At 50.4% G+C, this 25,090-nt stretch overlaps 1 protein-coding gene across 1 annotated transcript in view; it reads left to right on the forward strand.

Annotated features, from left to right (window-relative positions):
* The window catches only part of TG (thyroglobulin), a 242,494-nt gene that overhangs the window by 213,994 nt on the left and 3,410 nt on the right, over positions 1-25,090 (forward strand). The window contains exons 44-45 of the mRNA XM_019931980.3: positions 7,778-7,959; positions 10,046-10,153. Coding sequence (XP_019787539.2) covers positions 7,778-7,959; positions 10,046-10,153 — 290 coding nt within the window. The remainder of the gene's footprint in view (positions 1-7,777; positions 7,960-10,045; positions 10,154-25,090) is intronic.

The following is a 25,090-nucleotide window of genomic DNA, read 5'->3' on the forward strand; positions in this document are numbered from 1 at the left end:
AGCCCAAAGATGTTGGGTAGGGCTTCCAGAGATTCCACGTGAACACCCTCACCCACTTACCACCCCAAGCCATCTATGGCCCACCCAGGGAGTCTTAATGATACCAGCAAAGTTAACCACATACCCGCGGAACATCAGCGCTGCCTGAGATGCCTAGAAAGGCTCTGTTCACAGAGGACGATCTTATTTTCTGAAGTAGCAGCTTTCTGTTGAAATTCTTCATCAGTTGCCATGGTGGGGATTTTTCCCTCTCTTCTCTCTCTCTCTCTCTCTCTCTCTCTCTCTCTCTCTCTCCCTAACTGGTGAAACTGACAGTCTGCCTACATTAACCAGGCATTAATTTGCATGATCAAAAGCAGATTTGTTCCAAGAGGCGATGCTCTGCCTTCTCCTCCAAAGCAGAGGCATCTCCAAGGAAGGCGAGAAAAATCAGAATCGCTGCCGCTGAGGTGCCCCTGAGCTTGGCCAGGAGTTGGCCTCATCCAGGAGCAGGTGGGATGGGGGCCCTGCGGAGAGTAGGGAGGGGGAGGGCAGCCCGCCTAAGAATTGGAAAGTGGCACCTGGCAGCCCCAGGCGCTGGCACGAGCTCCAGCCTGGGAAAATCAAGCCTTTGGTGACAGATTATAGCAGAGGACGGTACAGGAGTCCCAGGGAAGTACATGGATTTCCTGCGGAGAGGGGCTGCTGCACCGAATTCCCCAGCCCTTTGGGGTGGGGTGGTTCGAGGATCCCAACCCCAGGCATCGTGAGGCTCTCTGGAGAGCCCAGGACCTGGAATTAGAAAAGTGGGTCACAATTCCTTGCGTTAGCCACGCAGTTCAGGCAGGTTGCCTAACCAGTTGGGGCTGCCTTCTCTTTAGGCTTTGAACGGGCACAGGGTGACCAGCCCTGCAGTTATGAGAGGACTTCTAGGTGAAGGAGACAGTACCCAACCCCTGGGGACCACGCTGGGACCCCTCCACGCCAGCGCTGTAGCCACCTGGCCCTCAGAGTGGTCACGCACGCACGGCGCCTTGTCTAAGTGTCCCCCGGCCCTGATGCGTGGGGTTATCATTCTCAGTGCAGAGGAAGCCAGGGATTGGCGGGGTTGACTTGTCCCCCCAGAACAGTAAAAGTATTTTCTGACCGTGCAGGTAAAAGATGAATGTAGACTGGATTCATTCTTATATATCCATTATTATCATATTTATTTTTTCTTCTGATTTTAAATTAAAAGGAACGTTTTATCGTGTGCCCCTGCAATGATGGTGGGGTCTGGACACCGGGCCTGCTGGATGGTGGAGAGATTGGCCCCTTGTCCCGTCACATCCACACCCAGTGGTTGGGGCAGGAGCGGTCCCGAGTTGATTCGTGCATGCAGCCAGCACATGCTCACTGAGGGCTCTCCTCCAGGCTGGGGGGAAAGTTGTAACCCGAACAGATAAGGCTCCTGGCTCATGGAGTTTCTCTTCTCGGGAGAGGACACAGACAGGGATGCGTAAGCAGAGAAAGTAAGAGTTTAAGATCTTGAAGAGTGCTCTTAAGGAAAGTGTAACGGGAGAGGAAGTGATGCAATGGGGGAAAGCACTTTTGTACAGAGTTCAGGGAAGTGGTTTCTGATGAGAAGGGCCAGCTGTGGGGCGAGTGAGGCGAGGGGCCAGTGCAAAGGGCTGAGGCAGCGCTGGTTTGGGGGACACAGAAGGCCAGTTGCTGGGAAACCCAGTGGATGATGGAGGAAGCAGTAGGGAGGAAGGCAGATGTGTTGCAGGGACCTGTTAGGTCATCAGAAGAGTGACTTATTCTACTTGCAGGGGGCAGTTATCAGAAAGTTTTAAGTTAGAGAATGATCGTACTGATTCATCTTTTTTTTTCTTTCTTTTTTAGTAATCAGGAAAATTCACTTTATTATTATTTTTTAAAATAGTTTTACCATACAGATACGACATTGTAAATCAACTAGGCTGATTCATCTCTTTAAAGAGCATTCTGGCAGCTCTATGGAAAATTGACTATGGAAGGGTAACAAAGGAGGTAGAGACCAGACTGAGGTCCATTGCGAGGTCCAGGGAGCAAGCTGCCATGTTAAATGAAGGTTAAAGACGTGGTAATGGTGAGAAATGCCCAGATTTGGGATATATCTTAGATTGGCAGCTGAGTAGATGAGTTGGGAGTTCAAGAGAGAGTTCAGAGCTATATATATGGATTTGGAGGAAAACCAGGAAACTATGATGTCACAGAAAGCCAAGAAAAGAATGTTTTTCTGAAAGGAAGCCGAGGTCAAGTGTACAATGTCATTGGAAGTGGTGTGAGTTGAGTGCAGAGATCTGACCCCGGACCTGACAGGATGTAGGTCCTGGGCGCCCCTGGTAAGGGCCATTTCAGTGGGGTTAGTGGAAGGCCGGACTGATCAGAGTAGGCTGAGGGGAGAGTGAGGAAGTGGTCATGTGCTTCCCAAACTCACCCTCTTTCCACTGTACCTCCATCTCCACTGGACACCAACCCTCAGCCAGGTTTCATGACCACTTCATTCATTGCCACATTACCTCTGCGACCTTACCAGGCTGTCCCATGGCAAGGTCTGTGTCATGTTCATTTCAAATCCTCAGTTGCTGGCCAACAGTATGTCTTTCATTTATGCCCATTAAATGAAAGAGTATTTGTGTCTCTACCTACCTCAGAGCTCTAGAGAATTCTGGGGCATTTGTTCATTCATTCATCCTTTCAGAGTTCACCCAATTGCCTTTGGAGATGCTGCCCCAGGTCTCCCTCTTCTCAAACTTACGAAGTCATAACCATTTTGCATAACATCAAGAGTAATCAGTGTACGAAAGTTAATTAACTATCTTCCGTGTACAAAGCACTCCTCCTGCGGTCCCCACTCCCCAGAGAACATTGTCAGTGTTTCTGTCCCAGGGTGGGAAGGAGAGGAGGAGGGAAGGAGCCCCGATGGGGCAGGAGAAGTGGACAGGAGGAGTGTGTTGAGACGTCCTCAGGAGGAGACTCAACAGGACCATGGTACCGCAGAGCCCTGGGGAAGATGAGCAAGTGGGAGGAGTCGGGAAACATCTCTTTTCGAATCAGGTTGCTGGGTACTGGTCTTCATCACTGAGGTTGGGAAAATAGGAGGGGAAGAAGGTTCTGGAGGTGAGGAAGTACACATAGGCTGGAGAGAGATTTAGGAATCGTCAACTTACGGATCACTGTCGAAACAAAGGGAGGAAATGGTACCACCTCATGAGCGTGTGTGGACAGAAGGGGATGCGAAAGGGCAGGGGTGGCAACTGTGGGGGGGACGACATCAGCATTTAAAGTGGGCAAGACAGCCAGGTGGCGGGGAGGTTCAGAAATGAGCCCGAGATGGAGAATTTTATGGAAAAGGAGATGGGGAGGGTCACCAAGTCCAGGCAAGAAAGAGCCCCAGGCTGGGATGGTGAGCTGCGCCGGCATTGGTGCTGACCATCAGCGACCTTGGCAAGCGTGGAGGTGGGGGAGTGGAGGGGCCAGGTAGCTGTGGGGTGAGGGGTGAATTCCCTGTGCTGGGAACGCCGAGGTGGGCAGACAGACACCTTGGCTGGCGTTTCCTTCTGGGTGGCGGTAGGAGTCACGGAGAGTTGCACATCGCATGTTCTAAGAGGGGGGAGATTTACCCAGTGACGTCGCTGAACAAGCAGAGGGGAGGGTCCCTAGAGCGCCGGGCAGTGAGGCATCAGCCTCAGAGGGAAGGAGTGTCCCTTGGTCCAAGAAGAGGGAGGGGATTCGAGAAGAGTCCCTGAGAGTAGAGGATGGTGCGGGGGAATGAAGAGCTCTGAGGATCGCCTTGGGGTTCCGAGCAGCCTCGTGGGACCCACATGGCGGAAGAGAAGCAGTAAGAAGCAGCAGCTCCCGGGCTCCCTCCTGGGGCCCTGCAGAGCCCACACCCAACACCCGCTTCCCTCCAGTCTCAGCTCCGCTGTCCTCCACAAGGTCCGAGGCCCATCCCATGAGCCCATTTACGATTTCAACCCTCACCAGCCAGCACCCTGCGCCCTCCCCAGCCCTGCTTGTTCGCTTGTGCCATAGTGATCACCACCGAACCTCCTCTGTTACAAAGACTTGTCCTGTGCCGTCCCTCCCCCGAACTCGACTAAAAGCCCCCAAAGGGCCAGGAACGTGGGCTGTGCGGTTCCCCGACGCACCCCAGATGCCTGGAGCTGCTCCCGGCACATGCAGGCGCTGCGCAGAAATTTGTTGACTGAACAGTGACTTGAAGATAAAGACCCTGCAGCAACGTGGCTGTCATCCTGTTTCTCAAACTTGGGGTGAACACAAGGACACCTACTTTTAGTAATTTACTAACCAGAGGGGGGAGAGAAGTAATATCTACTGTCACCCATTTGATAATAATTAATACAATTCTCGATGGCCCTTAATGAGCCCAGGCCCAGCAAACCCGCCTCTGAGGCACGTCTTGCCTGTCATTACAGCTTGTGGCTTCGGCCCTGGCTTGGCAGTCACGTGGTAGCCACATCCCTCCTGCTGCCTCTCTAATTAAACCAGCAACAGCATCTGTGCTTCTGTCCTCGCCAAGAAGGCAGAGACCTGGGTCTTCCTGAGAACGGGCCCCTTCGCATCCCCACGCGCCCCCAGGGGGCTCAGATCCGCACTCCAACCGTCTCTTCAAAATACTGACTGTGGATGCAGCCACGGCCCAGCTTGTCTCAGAGGCTCAGATCCGCTCAGAATGGGAAACAAATTGCAATTTTGTGGAAGCAGAACCTGGGCCCCTCCCTTTAGCATTCTAGCCATGGAATTGTTCAGATGGTTGGAGGTACTTCTGGCAAGGCCCAGGGCTTGGTGCCCTGCTGCTCCTAAAAGGTGCATCTTATGGAAAGAGTTTCTGCAGCACCCGTGAAGGAGGCTCTGTCCTTTGGGAGAGGTCAGTCGTTTTCTAGCAGTGATCCGGAAGAGGAGTTCCCAAGGATCTGGACCCACAGCCAGCGGGACCAGCCTGGATCAGGCCTGGCTCTAAAGCATGGGCTCCCCTGGGCCAGCTGCGCTGCAGACACCCAGCCGCCGACATCATGCTAAGAGTGTGTAGGTGTCATCTCATTTAACCTCAGGACAGTTTTATGAAGAGGGTAATATTATTGTGCCCATTGTACAGAGGAGAAAACAAAGGCAGAGAGGGATTCAGTAAGTTGCCCAAGGTCACATAACTAATACGTAGCAAAGCGGGCATCCAAGCCCAGGTCTTTCCAGCTCTGGGATTTGAATCTAGGAGGTTCTACTTTGGACTTGCAGCCTCACCTGTGTTCTCTCTGTGGAGGTCAGTGTCTCTTCCATTCATTTGTCCAACACTTATTTCCTGGGCACCCGCTAGAGCCCTGCGTGCCCCTCTGCCACTTGGTAGTTCTGGAACACTAGGCGTTAAACTGACAATAACAGCACCTGGGGATTCAGCGCAGCATCTTGAAGCCCCCCAGGGGCCCCTGCCTGCGCCTGGGACAGGGCAATAGCAATCGCTCACCGCTACTGACCGTGTGTGCCCAGAGCTGTGCTAAGCCCCTTATATGCAGGTTTCCCTGGAATCTGGCAATGATTCTATGCAACTGCCCAACTCGTATGGTGCTTTTGATACTCCAGTGAAATACACATGCTAAATGTTTGGCAATAATTGGAGTTATGCGAATGGTGACTAATATAATTTTTGTGATAAAATATTCCAAAAACTCAGAAAATAACAGGGAATAACATAATGCAGGTTTCCCCCTAAACTATTAGTAGGCTGTGAAGTCAATTAAGTAGATTTCAGGCAGGCATTTTTGAATAGACTAGATTAGACTAGACTAGAATAGAATGGAAACTATCAGATATATCATGTATGTTAACAGCAATGAGTACGAATGTTGTTCGTGAACGTTACTACAGGCATTGAGGGTGAGTGTGTGTGTGTGAATTCTGCATGTATAAAATGTCTTTTTTATTATAGATCATGGTCAGAAATATTTGATATAAAAAAACACTGATAAAAGAAACATCACTATTCAGATTTAACAGATATTAATATTTTGCCACATTTGCTTCAGATCTTTTTCCAAGAAACAACCCGTTATAGATAGATAACAAAGATAGATAGATAGAATATAGATAGAATTCAAATGAAGCCCTTTTTGCACACCTCTCCCTGTCTCCTTTCCTCATCTCTCCTGAAGCTGGTGTGTGGCCACCAGCAGACGTGCCTCTGATCAGTGATTCCAGCCACTGGTCCAGCCTCTTGGTGAGCCAGGCTGAAGGCAGTCCAACCCAGAACCCCAGGATGTGCTGAAAGAGTGTCTCGGACGGAAGGGGTCACTTACTGATCATACCCACTCCTTGAATTCTAATCACAGTTCCTGTGTGCTTGGTAATGTTTAGAAAAACAATTTAAACATGTCAGGATATCCTGATAAGCACATGTCCGTGTTGAAATAAGAGCCTAGAAATATGTAAACACACATCCTAGGACCGTACAAGGGCCGAGGGGTCTGGATCTCCGACACCAGAGCTGCGTCACTGATACTCCCTCCCCACCCCTTGTCTTCAGAAATGAGGAAACTGAGTCCTGAGGGGATGACATGGCCTCCCCAGACTCTCCCAGGCAGACAGGATAAGAAAGGAAGGAAGGGGGAGGAGGAAGACAAATACCATATGATTTCACTCACATGGGAAACAAACAAATGAACAAACCAAACCGAGCAAAAATGAACACGAAGCTACAGAGTAGTGGTGACCAGGGCAGGAGGGTTGGGGCGAGGGCAAATGGGTAAAAGGGATTAACTTCAGTTTCATTTACTGACTCAAGTGTGCGTGACCAGACGGAAACTGAACCTTTGGTGGTGAGTGTGCTGTAGGGTACACAGAAGTAGGAACGGAATGTTGGACACATCAAACTTATATAATGTCATAAGCCAATGTTACCTCGATTTAAAAATAAATCTTAAAAAGAAGAGAGAAAAAAGAGACTGAGGAAGAAAGAAAAAGGAGAAAAGAAGGAAGGAAGGAAAGGAGGGAGGGAGGGAGGGAGGGAGAAAGAGTTATCTCCATCTGGACACACATCCCACAGAGCTCCCTGCCTTCCCTGCCCATCCTATATAAAACAGCCCTGCCCCATCCCTTCACCCTGCTCCGTTTCTCTTCATAGCACCTGTCCCGGATGAACTGCACAACTCTTTGCTTATTTTCCGTCTCCACCCACTAGAACGCAAGGCCCTTGAGAGCAGAGAGCTTGATTAGCGTGTTCAGGGCTGTTTCCCAGGCCTAGCAAGCCGCTGGCCCTGGACCAAGAGTGTGTCTATCAGTAGAAAAGGGTACAGGCAGTGTCCCTACGTTGAATGCTTGAGTCAGTGAATGCGACTGAAGTTAGCTCTCCTAACAAAACCAGGTGACAAGCTGGCTGAGAACCAAGTGCACGAGCACGCGTGAGACCTGTGATCAGCCTGCGACAAAGACTTGTGTTCAGTGAGCACGTATTAGGCACCAGGCGCCATTTTCAGGGCTTCACGTGTATGAACCCTTTTAACCCTCGCCGCCACCCTGCTTGGGGGCTCCACTGTGTCCACCTTCAGGCAGGCACAGAGGGGTACAGGTGCTTGTTTAAGGCCACACAGCTGGAAAAGGGCAGAGCTGGGATTTCCACCAGGCAGTCCGGCTCCAGCTCCCACGCATTTCTCGCCGTCTTCCACTGCCTCCGAGAGAGAAAATTCTAGACCAAGGGCTTGAGCTATGCTCAGTCGGGCCTTTCAGAATCTGACTGGGGATTTTCCATATATTTTCTTTTAAGCAATTTGAGGAAAGTCAAGGCCGGACCAGTAGCAAAACAGCCTTTTACCAGGCGCTGCAGAATTCTCTGGGCGGCGAGGCGGCGGACGAGCACGTGCAGGCTGCGGCGACGTGGTACTACTCCCTGGAGCACCACGCGGATGACTACGCCGCCTTCTCCCGCGCCCTGGAGGCGGCCGCGAGGTGAGCCGCCTGGGCGCGCCGTCCTGCCTCCGCCTCCCCGAGGCCGTGGGGATGCTCAGATCCCCCAGGAGGACCGGGGCCTGGTGCTGCTGCTTCATCTGTGTCGGTCATTCAGTCCACAGCGCGGGCTGCCTGCCCGCCAGTGGGAGACACGAGGGTGACCCACCCCTCCCCTCCGTGGTGCTCGCGCGCCGTCAGAGGGTGCCTGCTTGGATATGCCCCGAACCGAGAAGCTGCGCTCAGCTTGTGTGGATGGAGAGCGGGCGGGGGGCAGTCCAGCAGAGAGGACCCCACCTCCAGCCCAGTACCTGGACCCCTGCTGCCCTTGAGAACAGCGCGAGGAGAGCTCCAAGGGTGGCTAGAGCCCAGGCCTCGTAAGCATCGGTAGTTTTCAAGGTTCCCCCAGGTGACTCTGCTGGGCGGCCAGAGTTCACCTTCCACAGGAAATGGAGGCCTAGACAGGGGAAGGCTTGTGCCTGATGTCACACCCAGAACAGAAGACCCAGGGCTCCTGACGCCGTACATCCCCTTCCCGGGGGTGGGGAGTGCTGTTTCTGCACTCACTGCTTATGCGTCTTGTTGCTCAAGTCCGCTGCTTCAAGCTTCCTTCCCTGGGAAAGTCCGCCCAGGTCCCCCAACCCAAGAGGGGTTAGTGGGTGCCTGCACCCGTCACAGGCTCTGCCGTCCCCAGAATGTCCCTCTCAGCACCGTCAAGAGATGGCCAGGATTCCAGTTCTCTCTGCCTGCAGAGCCCCCTGGGATGAGACCACAGTGGGGACTCCAGCTCTCGTGTCACCTTTGAGTTCCTCACGGGCTGCTTGACATGTTCTGTTTCCCTGACAGGCCCCCCTCCAAGCCGGGAGAGTGTGGTCAGGTGGTTTCCGCATCCTGTAACTTCTTTCCCGTCCTCGGGGAGGGAGGTCCACACTGGCCCTTGCTCATTGTCCCCGGGGACAGAGCCACTGTCAAGGCTCAGAAGCCTCTGCTGAACTTGACTCAGATGTTGAGGCCCACTGTCCTTCTTGGTCATTCCTCCCAGGAGCCTGTGGTTTCCAATCAGAGGTTCACTAGTTCAGAATAAAACTTTGTACCACCCCCTGGCATCTTGGGGACAGGAAGGCTCTAATTTTCCTTCTAGTAGAGAGCTCAGCTTTGAACAAAATAGCCGACACCTATTCCTGGAGGCCCAGCCCCAGACTGGACCTGAAGAACTCACAGATGTCCAAATCCTGGACCCTGAGCAGCTCACAGCCAAGTCGGGACTGGCTTAGATCAATGTTGTAGAAAGAGCTCAGGGCTAGAGTTCAGAAACCTATGTTCATTCTTGCCCCAACTTTGCCTGTAACTGTCTTTGAGGACAATCTGTGAACAAGGGCAAGAGCAGAGGCCTGAAGGAGGGCAGGTAACCAAAAAAGGCTTCACTGAGGAGGTGGACTCCGTTCCTCCCTTAGGCCAGGTCCTCATTCTCTCCTGGCCAGACTGAGGCAGCAGCCTCCATGGGCCTCCCTGCCTCCAGTCTCCTCGGCAAGGTCCATCCACAGCGCTGCCAGGGTGGAACCTTCCACTCCCAGCTGTGACAACCAAAAATGTCCCCCAGACATTGCCAAACGTCTTCTGGAGCGTGGAGGCATCCCAGCTGAGAGCCACTGGTCTAAAGGTGTCATAACCTGAAACGTCCCTGAGGTCTCCATCTTCCTTCAGAATGCACAATTATTTTATGTTCAGCTTCATAGTATATTATATTTATTTTAATATAAAATGTTTTGCTCCCAAGTCTTTGAGTAAAATTGATGTCCTGGGAAGATGTTTGTTCCGTGGGACTCTTGACCCTGCGATGCATCGTATGGACATAGTGTGTGCTCGTGGCCCTCCGTGAAGCAGGCTGGACCATGCGCCAGCAGGGGGGCCAGCAGGGGCGAGAGGAAAGCTGGAGGGTGTGAGGAGGGGCGGGGGGTGTTCTCTGCAGGCCTATGCAGAGGGGCTGGCTGGTGGCCCAGGTCCCTTGCCTGGGAGAAGCCTTTACCCGGCACTGTTGTCCATAGAGCTGTGCATAGCTAGACCCCATCCTCTGTCCTCCTCTCACCAGGGACTACTTTATCATCTGTCCTGTGATCGACATGGCCAGACACTGGGCAAGGAGAGCCCAAGGAAACGTCTTCATGTATCACGCTCCTGAAAGCTACGGCCACAGCAGGTAAGGTGGCTGCGTGGCCACAGCGGGTGTTGGCACACAAAGAGAATCTGGCAGAGGGTCCCTGTCACTTCTGTGATCCACAGGCCAGCAGAGAAAAGAAGGCAGGACCATCATACAAGTCCTGGTTCAATGACATGGGACGCGTCACTTAACTTTTCTGAGTCTCAGTTTTATCATCTGAAAAATGGGTAGAATAGTAATCACCACTTTATCTCACAGCCTTGTAGGAAGAGCAAGTCAAATAAAAGATATAGGAAGCAGTTTGGAATTGCAACATCAGGCATTCGTTGACTGACCTGGCTTGGGGGGAGGAGCCATCTTTATTAATCCTACCTGTTTATGTCTCTAAAAACTGAACACTCATCTTAATTTAAGAAAATGACTTTCCAAAGTATAAAAAGATTTCTTTTGCAACAAATGGAGTTTTATTTACCCCTAATTTATATACCCTTCTAACTTCCAGAATAAGTTCAATGTATCTTATAATAAAAGTCTCAAGGGCAATAAAATTATCAAAATGGAAAAGAAAAATAAGAGATACAAGCAAAAGAAAACCAGTGATAAAGGAAGCGGCGACCAGTGGGCCCAGGATGTGATCCTAGTTTCCCGGAAGTCAAAGAAAAGATTGAAAAATAAAGAAGAAAAGAACAAAGGTTCGGTTTTCATAGCGCCATCAGCTAAACAAAGGAACAGAGAGGAGTGGTGTCATAAGGCATATTTGGTCTCGGCCAGTGGGAGGCAAAGCAACGTGCGTCGCTGGGGCACAAGGTTTCCAGGGCATTGGAGGGAGGACTGTGAGGCCGCGTGTTCTACTTCTTCATGACCTTACAGTCCTGAGCTCTTCACCTGTGCTGGAAAACCCCAGATCCCTCCAGTGCTGGGCCAGTAACTTCCCACATAATCTGATGTGAGTCCCACAAATTACATCAGATTAGCCACTTCACATTGGAGCTCCTTTGGTAACAGAATGTCAGGGGGTCAGGTGTCACAAGAGGCCAGAGTGTGTTGCTTCATCTCATACGAAAGTATGAAGCAAGGACATATGGAGCAAGGACATCCATCGCCCATGTCCATGGTCTGTTACTGAGTGTAAGAAAGTCAACTTTTTTGGGGGGGCTGTGTTGGGTCTTCGTTGCTGCGTGTGGACTTTCTCTAGTTCAGGTGAGCAGGGGCTGCTCTTCGCTGCAGTGCGCAGACTTCTCATTGCGGTGGCTCCTCTTATTGCGGAGCACGGGCTCTAGGCCTGCGGGGTTCAGTAGTTGCAGCACACGGACTTCAGTAGTTGCAGCACATGGGCCCAGTAGTTGTGGCTCATGGGCTCTAGAGCGCAGGCTCAGTAGCTGTGGTGCACGGGCTTAGTTGCTCTGCGGCATGTGGGATCTTCGCAGACCAGGGATCGAACCCGTGTCTCCTGCATTGGCAGGTGGATTCTTAACCACAGCGCCACCAGGGACGTCCCGAAAGTGAACTTTAGAGCTGAAGGATGAGCTCCACTACTAGCCAGCTGTGCAGCCTTAGGCAGGCTCCTTTGCCTCTCTGATCCTCAGTTTCCTCATCTACAAAATGAGGCTAATGGTTTCCTCTCACTGAGTTGGTGTGAATAGTATCTGGATTATAAATTATCCCTATCTAACCTGTGTTGCTTTGCACCAGCATCAAGGGACGTCTTACAACCATACACGATTTCTTATTATAATTGGCAACATCCCTATAGTAGGTTGAACAATGGTCACCTGAAGATACCAGGTCCTAACCTCTGAAATCTGTAAATGTTCCCTTATAAGGAAAAGGGGTCCCGCAGATGTGATTAGGTTAGGGATCTTGATGTGGGAAAACTATCCTGAATTATCCCAGTGGGTCCTAAGTGCTTTCACAAGTGTCCTTATAAGAGAGAGCAGAGAGAGATTTGGTACCCATAGAAGAGGAGGCAACGTGACCACAGAGGCAGAGATTGGAGTGATGTACCCACAAGCAAGAAATGCTAGCACCCACCAGAGCTGGAGGAAAGAGGAGTGGCTTCTTCCCTAGAGCCTCCAGAGGGGGCCTGGCCCTGCCCACACCTGGAGTTTGGCTCAGTGAAACCGGTTTTGGACTCCTGGTCTCCAGAACTGTGAGACAGTAAATTTCTGTTGCTATGAAGTCATGAAAGCTTGTGGTAATTTGTTACAGGAGCCATGAGAAACTAATACAGGCCCCCAGACATTCTAGTTTTCCTAAACAAGCACTCGTTACCTGGTTTCCCCCAACGGGTTATTCAATTCATAACACTTCACGGAACATCCATCTTTGTGAGGCCAGCGGTGTTGGAAAGAGCATCTCTGTGTTACAGATAAAGAGTCTGAGGTTCAAGAAGTTCCACGTGATTTCCCCAAGGACAAGCAGCCGTTAGTTATAGAGCAGTGACCTACTCATAGCTTCTCTGAGCCCCAGAATTCTCTTTCCACTAAAACACGCAGTCTCTCTGCTTAGAACTGTTTATAATTCCAACTTGATTTACTTCCTAGATTCAAGCAACTGCCTCCAGGTTGTGGGAAGGGAAGTAAATGCCAAGCTAGGGTTCTGGTGAGAAGGCATTCGGGAGAGAAGGAATGGTGAGAAGAGCCGAGGGTTTGGACAGAGATGAAAGGAGGTCTCCTAATCCCGTGGCCACCACATCCAGGAGGCCAGACCACATCCAGGGAGGCCAGGCATGGGAAGCCATTCGTGGAGTGCTCTGGCAGCGCCTCCCCAATGCCAGGGCTCTCAGGAGTTCACACCCAGAGCGCGAGTTCTTCCATCTGCTTCTCCACCTTCCCCTCTTTCAAGGCAGAGATTGTAGCAGAAGCCGCGATACTCTTGCAGCAAGTCCATCAAAAGCCTTCAACGTGTGCATACAGCTTGGAACTCCAAAAGTTCCAAGTGGCAAAAAAATAAGAACTGCACCTGTTATATGAGGACAAAAACGATCAAAACGTAACATAGCAAAAGGATCCAGGTGATTCCAGCCAGCATCAGTAATGCTTTGAGCCCCCCTGTATTTGGTTCCTAGGGCCGCTGTAACAGAGTACCACACCCGGGCGGGTTTAGAACAACAGGTAGCGTCCCACCGTTATGGAGGCCGGGAGTCTGAAATCAAGGTGTCGGCACAGCCGCGCTCCCTCTGGAGGCTCTAGAGGACGATCTGCTCCAGGCACCCCACGCCCCAGCTTCTGGAGGCCTCAGGCATTCCTTGGCTTGTAGACAACATCTTTCCACTGTGTGTCTGTGTGCAAATTTCTCCTTTTTATAAGGACACCAGTCAGACTGGATGAAGGCCCACCGCAACGACCTCATTTTAACTTGGTTATCTCTGCAAATACCCTATTCCCAAAGAAGGTCATATTCTGAGATCCTAGAGGTCAGGGCTCCGACATATCTTTTAAGGGGGATAGAGTTCAACGCAAAGCACCACCCTTCTCTCTAACATGACAGCCCTGCTGGGGAGGCTCCCGAGGGGCAAGGGTGCAAAGCAGGCTGTCTGGACCTGGGATCAGGGTGGTTCCCGGAGGAGCAGCCCTTGAACAGAATCCAAACCACATCCTCAGTCTCTTGTGGCCAGTTTGGGTTTCTCTGTTGCTGAAAAGCATCCTCACGCCCCTCTGGGGACCCACAGACAGGACGCCACTGCGCTGATCCACAGAACCCTCCTTGAAAGGAAGCCACGCCCGTGCATCAGAACCACACAAAGTGCCTCCTGGGTCACCTCAGGGCCTAGAGAGCCTCCTGGCACAGAGGAGGCGTAGTAGGTGCTCAGGAAATCATGCTGAAGGACAGAAGCTGATCCAACTACCTCAGTTGACAGGTGGGAAAGGGTCTCTTCCACTCTAGTGTACAGGCTCCTTGGGGCTCGGTTTTGCTATCTGCAAAATGGGAGTAAGGAGGTGGGACAGGTCAGGAGTAGTGATTCTTCACTGGGCTCTGTGGACCCGGGGGAGAAGGAGAGCGAGATGGAGGGTCCGAGCTTCCCAGCCCCTTTCTCTCTACTTCATAACTGAGCTTCTATTAAAATTTCAAGGTCATTCAGTTTACAGAGATATGAAAAATGTCTGGGCTCAGTCACCTCTCAGACACCTTCTGACTCTGACATTTTATCAGTTTGGGAGGAAAGAGACACTCAGAGCCACTGAAACATTTTACAGGCAGAGATGTTGCCAACTGTACAAAGGCAGAAAGTGTCCTGGGTAGAGCAGCGACTCTGGGCCAACTGCCTCGTTAGAAACCCATCTTGACGCTTACTAGCTCAGGGACCTAAGGCGAGTCACTTAACCTCCTTGGTGACAGTTTCTTCAACTGAAAATGGGAAGAAGAATAATCGTACCTACTTCAGAGGGTTATTGTGACGATTTGTGTATAGAACAGGACCTGGCAAACAGAAAATGGTAAGAGTGTCTCATTATTCTTGTCCATCAGAACACGTGCTTGATATCTTTCTGGGCATATATCATCTCTCCCCACCACGACCATAGTATGGTGCCGTCTATGTAGTAGGTACTTGAGTCAATGAATGAATCATAGAAACTAACCCATTTAATTGTTGGCAAGTTTATCTTTTCTGCTCGAAAAGACATCTCTCTCACTCTGCCCTGGAGCTGTCACACTCTCATTTATTTCTGGCTGAAATCTACAGACTTAAAATATATGCGCGTGCCTTATGGTTTCAGCCATCTGTCTGTGAGCATATATTAGCCTTCCTGGCATAGCTAGTGAACAAAACACAATAAATTACCACTTTCTTGCAGACTCTTGTTAATTGATCACAGCATTGCATGCTCACCTGGATTATGTAGATGAGATTTGCATCTCTGAAATTGAGGGCCAACTTTTGTGAGGAAAGAATAAGTGTAATGGATGGGGGAGGAGACAAAAAAAGGAAAATCTACAGTGTGAGAAGAAGGTGCAATTTTAAGATCCAGATTCAAAGCATCATAGACTATGTAAGATGATTTCATCCAAGTCATTTTACAGATAAAGAAACAAACGCCCAGAGAAGACTGGAATTATGTCCCAGTCCCAGAGTCAGTAAGCGGCAGTCTGGACTCAAACCCTGCCTCCTGCCCTTTCTCCAGTTTTCTTTCAATTGCACCCACTTCAACCCAAAGCCTCTGAGTGCCTGCCATGGCTAGGTCCACCTGCTAGCTGTGCGACTTTGGACAAGTTGCTTAACCTCTCTGAGCCTCCATGCATCTTTATCTATCCAAGGGGAGAGTAATAGTGCATGTCCCACAGGGCTGCTGGAAGGGTTCAGGGGTGCAGTGTCTGCATCTAGGGTGTGTTTGTGGGTGTGTGTATGTGTTTGTACACACCACAATGCCTGGCAGCTTTGCTCACCAAGACTATTGACACGAGGACAAAACTTAGCAGTTTTCTTTTGCTCAGTTCTGCTCACTGGGGAGATTTTGAGCCAGTTTCCTCCATGGCTCCCATCTATAGCCCGCTGTTTCACGAAGAGGGATTTTCAGTGATGACTGTAATCCAGGGTTTCTCAACTTGGACGCTGTTGACGTTTCAGGCTGGATAACTCTTTGCCATGGAGGGCTGTCCTGTGCATTCTGTGCTGTTTAGCAGCAACCCTGGCCTCCGCCCACTCAATACCAGAAACACCTTCCCAGTTGTGACCACTGAAAATGTCTCCAGACAAGGCCACTGTCCCTTGGGGCCCAAAATGGTCCTCTGTTGGTAAGCACTGCTGGCATCCCTTAAAACGGGAGTTATCACTAAGACCACCTGGAGAGAGGGTGTGACCCCTTTCCCAGATCTTATTCCTGAATCAACACAAGATCCCTCCGCCGCCAGGTACTGTCCCTGGTCCCACGGACCCTCGGGCAGACCACAGTGCACCACAAACCGGAGCATCTGGCTCTTCTGTTACAAAGCTCACCTGGAAGCTGGCAGGCTCTCTCCCGTGGTCACACCAGGCAGGACCCTGACCTGCTATCCACTCCTAGGTCTGAGGCCGTGGCTGTTCTCTCTCTTGCCCGGCTGTGTCTAGGCGCCACCTCCCACACTCTGCTGGGACTCTTCCCTCCCTGCCAGTCCCGGCATCGCCATCTTGTTGATGACAGTTGATGTCTTTCTCTCTAACCAGCTCCTCCCATAGGACACTCTCGCCCAAGTGTCTTCCTAGGCGGGACCCACATTGTGTACTCTGCCACTCACGAGCCACGGACTCCAAGACCCTGTGGCTAGCCTAGGTTTGGGGGATTCCTCCAGGAGCCAGGCCCCAGCGAGTGTAGAAGGGAGCACTGATGTATTCTCTGACGTTGCCTGTCCTTAGGGGGCTTATCCTGGCTCTGCCTCTCACTTCGAGCCTCTGGCAAGTGACGACCTCTCTGAGCTTTGGTTTCCTCATCCGTAGATGGAGCTAATAATAGTACACTTATAGGAGTGTGTCGGGATCAAATAAGACAAAACACGCAAATGGCCTAGCTAGCTGGCTGGCATAAAGTTGGCACTCAGTAAGTGCTACCAATACTGCTTAATGTCTGATGCTGGGAGAACCCACGTTGGAGTGAACAAGATCCGGGAAGAAAGCAACCACAGAAGAAGTGGTTTTTGTGTAGCAGCTCCTGAAAGATCTGCTGTGGCCGCTTCAGAGGGGAGATGGGGACCCATCATCTTAAGATTCCTGGGGGTGGTACCAGTTCATCGTTTCCCATGGAAATTCACCTCGGGGCTGTGTGCGAGCCATCATGCTTGAATTATGTGCTGTGTTCAGGTCCTTATTCCAAAGTCCTTCGCCCCCGGAGTCCTGAGATGTCATTGCCACGTCTCAGCGGTGCAGAGGCATTTTAGAGAGATGAGACTTGACTTTGAATGGGCAGTGGGGTAGGGCTCTTGGGATTAAACGCCTACCCAGGCTCCGTGTAGGATGTTGGACCAGTCTTTAATTTTGGGAAAAGCAGTTCAGTGTAGTGAAAGAACACATCCTTGGAGGTTAAACCAACTAGGGTATTAATCCCATTTCTTCCATTTGTCAGCTGTCTGTGTTTGAGCAAGTTCCTTCACCATAGTTTCCTCACCTAGAAAATAGGTGTAGTTACATCTGCTTCATAGTGTGAAGATTCAAATCAATGTACATTAAATACTTGGCGTGTTGTAGATGGCCAATATTTGGGTTATTTTCCTTTTAGGAAAAACAAGGTTCTGAGAAGAAAAATTATCAGAATGACTAAAGAGGCAGTAATGTTCCTCCTTCACAAGTTGTCCCAACCCTGGAAAAACAAAGACATCAATTCCAGGCTCAAGATATTTTGTACACCACTGCATTGGCATTCTAGATGTTTCTGTGCATTCCAGGGGCCTTTAACATTCCAGATTCCAAATATTATGTTTTTACTTGACTGTCTTGGTGAATTAGTTGGAATTAGCAAACCAAAGCAACTATTAAGTGGTTGAATTCTTGAACTGGGTCCATTGGCCTGGCTACATCCTGTGTGATTAACAAGATTATTTCCCAGTAAAGATGGAAGTAAATCATTTTCTGAGACTGAAGCCAAATTCATGATGTATAAGGGCTTGTGCTATATATCCTCTTCAACACTGATTCGACAAATAATTACTGTCTTCTCTGCCCCAGATTCTCTGAGATGGAGATCCTAGAGGTGGAGCAGCTGGTAAGACAGAGAAGGGCTACCATCTTGGGACTAACACTGTAGTCAGGGGGGTGGGCTGATGAGGGTCTAGGGCTAGGGTGCAAAGAACAGACAATACACAAATAAACATGTAGAGTAAATTCAGATAACTGCCCTAGGAAGGAGAAAGGGGAAGGGATTGACATGTTTGAGGATAAAGACGGGCAGAGAGCTGGCGTTTATTGAAGAGGAGCAGAGTAGCTGGAGATATGGGGAAAAAAGACAGGGTCTTGCAGTTCACATAAGAGTTTGTAAGCTGTGGCAAGCAAAGAGATAGTATTTTATCTGAGTATGATGGAAAGTTATTGGGGATTTTTAAGACAGGTTATATAGAATGCACCTTGGTCTTTTCTCTCACACTCAGAACACAACTCACTAAAAACCAGATTTTTAATTGAATATAGAATAGAAACCCTGTTATCCAATATGATGGTCATTTAGTTAATCAAAAAAAATCAATTAAAGTGGGAACTTATGACTAATGAATATGCCTGAAACATTTAATTTTCACTCTAAACGTACAAACGTGCATTTACTTGCCATTCTTCTCATGCAGGGTCAAAAGTTTGAGTAGGAAAATGTGGTTTAGAGTTCTCCCTTTGAAATTTGTGCAAACCCATAACCATAATGCAAGTGGATGTCCACTTCTGGTTTCTTGAAAGTGGGGCATCCACGTGACATGTAATGCATTTAATTCAGCTCTGTACTTACAAGAAGAACCATTACTGGCACAGACCGGTCAGTGCTGAACACAGTTGGTTCTTGGTAAACATCTAACTTCCTGGTGAGAGTAGGTGTGTTGGACCAGGAAAGTTCAGCCTTTTCTGAGCAACAGTTGTTGCACCTCATATAGAGAATAAAATGTCCAGGTTAATCCAGCAAGTCCTCTGAAAGCTTCGCCGGATTTGCCAAAGCATATATCATCCAGCTGTGCTGGGCTTTAGGGAGTTACGGAAATATTGCAAGTATTTCATCTGGGGCCGGGGATGGGGTTGAATTATTTAAAGTATTGCTTAGCGAATCTCTTTGTAAAACGCGAACCAAAGCATATAATTACTTCTTGATTAATTCCTAGGCAGAATCTGAACTTTTGCATATTAGATTTGCCCAAAGAGAAGTACACTGGTAAGCTCCTATTTGTAAGTTATTTAACAATCCCTCAAAAAAAAAGAAAAGAAAAAATCCTGGGAAGCAGAAGGGCTTTTATTCCTCCATGTTCCCTAATTTCTTTTGGAGGAAGTTATCTAGAGATGCTGGCTAAAGATTAAAAAAAGGAGTATATTTTATGGGGATGAGGTCAGCAAGCCTCCTCTTTCGGACAGAACAACAAGGATAGAAGTCTCTGGAACAGCAGACTCTCAAATCAATCCAGTGAGATGGGCTGGAGCAACGGGCCCCAGCCAAAAGCCTCTTCAAGCCCTGGAAGGTAAACGTGTGGCCTGTTTATGTCAAGAAAGATCCTACCCAGTCCCTCTCCGCACCCTGATCCCCAGCTCGGGTCACTGTGTCAGCAGGGCCCAGTGTCAAGTGCGTTCCTCTGGGGACACCATCTCAGTCGTGCTCCCTAACGAGCCCCAGTGTCCACACGTGATGCCTCTCTTATACTGGAAGCAGAGCTCAGGTCAGGAGCTTGTACATGAATAGTCTCTGAAAGGTGGCTTTGACTTTTGACTTGCTGGAATGCAGGATGACTGACAGGTAAGGTCGGGGGACAATCTGTAAACAGAAGCAAACTTCTATCTCTCCTGGATAACTGCAGCCACCCTGTGATTTCTCAGTTCTAAGCTTTCTTCCCAGCCCCCTCTGGCAATCGTTCCGAAAGAGATGCAGCCTGTGACTGGCTTGTGTAGAAACCACCAATGTCCTCTATCCCTTAAGATGTGGCCCTCAGTTCCTTCTGGCCTCAGTTCTCATGCCTTCCACAGGACCGGAGCCTAAAGACCTTAGTGAGCATGTGCTTGAGTGTTTCCCAAACTTTTGATTTTCCTGGATCAGGAAAAACTCCAATTTCATTTTTCAGCGTGATGCACTTCTCACAATACATGAGGCCCAGAGCGCTGGAGAATCCGTCACCTGCCGCCGCAGCTCCCCGTCCTGCCTCCACCCCTCTGTGCCAGGCCACACCTCCCACCCCGTCGTCCGTACAAAGCGCAGAACCCAGTCTGTGATTCACACACCCCAAGTCTCTGCCCGGACACCCGTCCACACTTCACCCACTCCTAGAGACCTCCACTCACGTTTCAAGGCACAAATCAACCATAATTTCTCCTTTCTGACTTTCTACGAACTCCTCGCCATTCCCCTGCCTGAAACAAGTAGTATTGCTTTTCTCTCTCCTTTTATGAAGTTTGTAAGCAATTCTATCATTTGATATCTATGTATCCATCATGCAACCCAGAGAATTTTATTTTTTTAATGTTGGCTTCTTTGCATTTCCTGTCAGACTGTGAGCTCCCTGATGGATGGCAGGCTTATGCCTCTTTTCCCCCAGCACCTATTCAGAGCATGGTGCACAGTAGGCATTTGGCAAATATGACTCAAGTGCAGTCCTGCCACGATAGGCAGTGTCTTGCCACTGTCCTCACTGAACTGTACTCACATCCTGAAACCGAAGCGCACACTCAGGTGTCCCCCGGGCTGTGTGACCGCTCAGTTTCCCCACCCTCTGGCTAAATGTACCGTGACCAACACCAGCAACAGTAGCTCTTGCTTGGATGGTAATTTGTAGCTTTTAGAGCGATTTCCACCCACCATCAGTCTGTGAGCATCTGGTAATGCCACAGGGGAGGCTGAACAGGGATGATCAGACCCATTTCACAGGTAGAGTAGCTGAGAGTCAGTGGGGTTTGAGCCAAGCTCACCCAGCCTGGGCAGGGAGCTTTCCTAGACCCCATGTCCACATGGGACGATGGGAAGATCCAGACCTGGTCTGAGATAGGATGCGTGACTATCAGGTTAGGGAAGGATGATGGGAAGATTATTATCAAAGACAGCAGATGACACCGAAAAGCTAAATAAAAGCAGTGTGGCCATATACCCACATGAGTGCCACAAGTCTGGGTATATGACGTACCAGTGATCACATCCAGCACAGAACCTAGAAACCACATCAACAGGCATGAACTGCCTGCCTCAGCCTGCAGCACTGCAGCCATTCAGCTAGCGAGTTCCTCCTTTTACCTCGTCAGTCCCTGGAGTGTCCTTCCGTGTCCCCCTCTGCCGACGCTGACTCCAAATCCCTCTTCTTCCTCCAGAGGGTCAGGGACTCAGCCCAGACTCCCTGAGGCCTTGGTGCTCCGATCCCATAAGCCCTCTTCCAAGGCTCCCACTGCCTGCCCCTCCTCCAGATGTCTGTCTTCAGCAGCTTGAAATAACTCCAGCATCCTGCTCAGGAGCAAGCAAAGCAGCCATCCTCATGCGCAGCGAGCCCTCAGATGAAACAGATCAGATGCGCTGGAAGGCCAGGCCTTTCCCCAAGGCAGTGCTCTGTCAACTCTGGGTGGCGGGCTGGAGCCAGCTCGCGTGTGGTCCCAGGAGCCGCTGTGCACATCTTTCCCCAGCTTCATGTTCTATGACATCACTTTGGGAGTTTGGCATCGTCTATGGTGGGAGACCGTGGAAACTGGCAAAAGCCAATCATTAAGCGTTTACCGTCACACCATCGGCACAGATCTTTTGGAGAACGTGATGAAAACTATGAAGCTTCTCCCAAGGAATATGCACATCCACAGCGTCACGGCATATGTTATACTAATTTCAGGGAACTTGTGGTCCTCTGGAACCCTGTGCTGGACCCTCACGTTAGAGACCCTTATTCCTAAGCTTTCTGACGGTTCTCATGGGGAAACGAAAATAGCAGTGAACACTGGAGCCAGACACTGAGCAAGGGATTTGAAAAATGTTGTTGCTAAACCTCATTCAATGTTTGGAAGCGTGATTGTGTCACCATTTTACAACCTCAGAGAGGTTGTGTACCTTCCCCAGGATTTCATAGCTTTAAGTGGTGGAGCCAGGATTTGAACGCTGTTCGCTGCACCATTGGGAATGCAGCTTTCTTTGGAAGAAACAGTGGAAAAGGCCACTGTGGAAGGCAGGATATGGCCCCTCCAAACATCCACATGCGAATCCCACCCTACCTGTGAATATGTCACCTTACGTAGCAAAGGGTCTTGGCCGATGGGATAAGATTCAGGACCTGGACGTAGGAGATGATTCAGGATTACCCAGGTGGGCCTGATCTAACGACACGAGTTCCCCAAAGCAGGAGAGGGGCCAGAGGAGCGGGTCAGAGAGATGGGACGAGAGAAGGACTCCACTGACTGTTGATGGCTCTGAGGGTAGAGAAGAAGGACCGTGAACTGTGGCCTCTGGGAACGGCCTTCAGTTTACAGCCCGCGACAGAACGGGAACTTGGGTCCCTCCCCTCAGGGATCTGAATTCTGTCACACCCCCGATGAGTAGGAAACAGATTGTCCCGCAGCCACTCCCAAAGGAATGAAGCCCGCTGACCGCTTGATTTTGGCCCAATGAGACCCATGCTGGACCTCTGAACTCCAGAGCCTGTGAGATAGTACATGTGTGTTGTTTTAAACCCCTTAGTTTGTGGCATTTCTTAGGGGGCAGCAGTAGGAAAGGAATAAAGTCACTTTCTCTTCAGGGCCTCCCGAGACGTTTCCCTTCCACACGCTGTAGGGGAGGAGCGGGTTCGGGGGGTCGGGGCAGCGGGGGGAGGGGGACCCCTGCGACTCTGGGCTCCCCCGGTTCCTATGCAGCCACTGAGATGCACAGACCTCAGCCAGCCCAGTGGTGGTAGTGGTGCCGGTGGACGACCCTGTGCAACAAGACCAAGAGGACAGCGGGCCTTGGAGTCCAGACCTGGTCCTGGCATCGCCGCTGAGTTTCAGGGCCTTGGGAGGAAAATGGCCTCTGGGAGCCTCAGTTTCCTCCAGTGTAAAACTCCATGAATCATTCCAATACCACCTACTCACGGGGCCCTTGAGACAAGCAAGGTGACAGTGATTTGCGAACTACCAAGCATGGGTATTAGTGAGAGATTTTTTATCGCCCTTCTTACGATGTCTATCTTCCTGGCATGTTTTTGTCCTGTGTTCCTTTTCCTTTTATGGCTCTTAAAACACCACTGAGAATTTGGGGCATTGATACCCAAATTAATGGGTATTGATTTGGTCCTCAGCGCTGCACCCCCAGAGGTAGAGTAGAGACAGACAGGGTTTGGGGTCTGGGAAACAGCTTCCGATCCTGGCTCTCCCGTGTCACTTCACCTTTCTGAGCCTTGGGTCATTGCCTGGAAACGATGCAAATGATACACTTTACTTCCTGGCTGGTCCTGAAAGTTGCTGATTAAAGACCAACCACAGTCCCTGGCACATCTCGGGTGCTCAGGAAACAGTAGCTCCGAACAGGCGCTCAGCAGGGCTGGCCGCAGACTCTGGGCTCTCGTCTGAGCTTGACCAGAGCTGGACAAAGGACTTGGCTCTTCGGGTGCCAGGACCTATAAATTCTGATGCCACTGCCTCTTTCTGTTTCCTGCTCAGGCATGAAGTAAAGCTTACAGCTGCTCTAAGAGGGTCGGGGTCCCTGACAACAGTTGCAAAGAGACATCACCCTTTGGGGCTGTTATTCTCTCCATCCTGACCGAGTGCTGTCCATCCTGTGTGGCTCACACTGTCTCGTGTTCCTTCTATGATGCCTTCCGGTGGAGGTGGCCGATATTCACACACAATAACCGTAATCACAGTCGTCCCTGGCATTTGTGAAACACTTGTTTTAATAGCTTCCACATGCGATGGCTGCTCTGGTCTGTATCTCACAATGTAGAAACTAAGCCTCAGAGAAGTCAAATGACTCATCCAAAGTTCCACGGGTGACAAGTGACAGAGCGGGGTCTCTGCTGAGTGACTCAGTGGCGTGTCGTTTCTTCTGCGCCGTGCTACTAGTCACATGTACACCTGCTGATAATTCTTATGATGAAAGGAGGAGTTCCAGCTCTCGAGCCCCTCAGAAGTCCCCAGGCTGGGCCAGGTGCCTGGCTTCCAGCTCCAGCCCTGCGCTGGTGGGTCACCTCAGTTCCCGACATGAGCAGGCAAGGGATAGCAGAGAAGGCCCCCTCTTGTCTTGAAATGTTCCCCTTCACATCCCTAATCTTGAGGGTCCCCTTTCCCGTCTCTGGGCGTCATCACAGTGAGTCACCCTGAGCCAGCGTCACACTGTCTATTCACACAACTTTGCATCTTGATTTAGAGTAGTTTAGCCTCTGTACAGATTGCCTTTATCTAGGAGCCACCTGGTCTGAGCCCTTTCCCAGGACATCTGTCCAATCGGTACATCTGCCCATTATACCAGCGTGGATGAGAGTCACTGGTCGCCTGGCCAGAGACACTGCTGCTACCTTACAGATGGTTGATTACATCCTGAAGTATTTAGAATGATGGACGAGAAAGCAGTGGGCCAGGCCTTTAAGTACCTACTGCATACACACCATCTTATCTCCAGCTTCACAACAACCCTGTGCAGTAGGTATTTTATACCCATTCCGTAGATGACGAAGCAGGGAATCAGGGAGGTCAAATAATTTTCGAGAAGTCACACACCTTGAAATTGGAGGAGCCACGACCCGGGGATGGCGCCCCTGGGCCCCTCCAGGCCTTTGGTTAGCATCATGCTCCCTAGCAATGTTCCCGGCCCAACTCTGCTGCTCAAGTTACAGCGTGTCTCTGCGTCAGTCAGGAAACCTCTCTGAACTTCGTCTGTAAGATTAGAGATTGACTCTTGTGATAAATTAGGCCAATTACAAGGTCAGAGAACACAGTCTCCACCCAAGATCGTGCTCATTTCTAACGCCAAGTGCAATTCGGGGGGGTTCCCCAAATCACCCTCCGGTCTGATAATTCACTAGAAAGACTCACAGACCTCACGGGAAGCTGCTGTATGCGTGGTTGAGGTCGTCACAGGGAAAGGATGCAGATTAAGATCAGACAAAGGAAGAGCGACATAGCGGCGGGCCTGGGGGGTTTCCAAACACGAGCTCCGCTGTCCCCTCCCCATGGAACCAGGAGGGCTCACCCTCTGGGCATTGATGTACGATGCACACAGAGCGGTGCCGACCAGGGGGGCTCCCCCAGACTTGGTGTTCAGAGGTTTGATTGGGACCCCGTTACATAGGCATGATTGACTGCCTGTGTGGTTGGTGTCAGCCTCTAGCCTGACTGTTACCATGTGACCCAAAGCCCCCCACCCTGAGTCACGTGGTTGGTCTTTGGCATGGACG

Source organism: Tursiops truncatus, chromosome 17, assembly GCF_011762595.2.
Source record: "Tursiops truncatus isolate mTurTru1 chromosome 17, mTurTru1.mat.Y, whole genome shotgun sequence".
NCBI lineage: Eukaryota > Metazoa > Chordata > Mammalia > Artiodactyla > Delphinidae > Tursiops > Tursiops truncatus.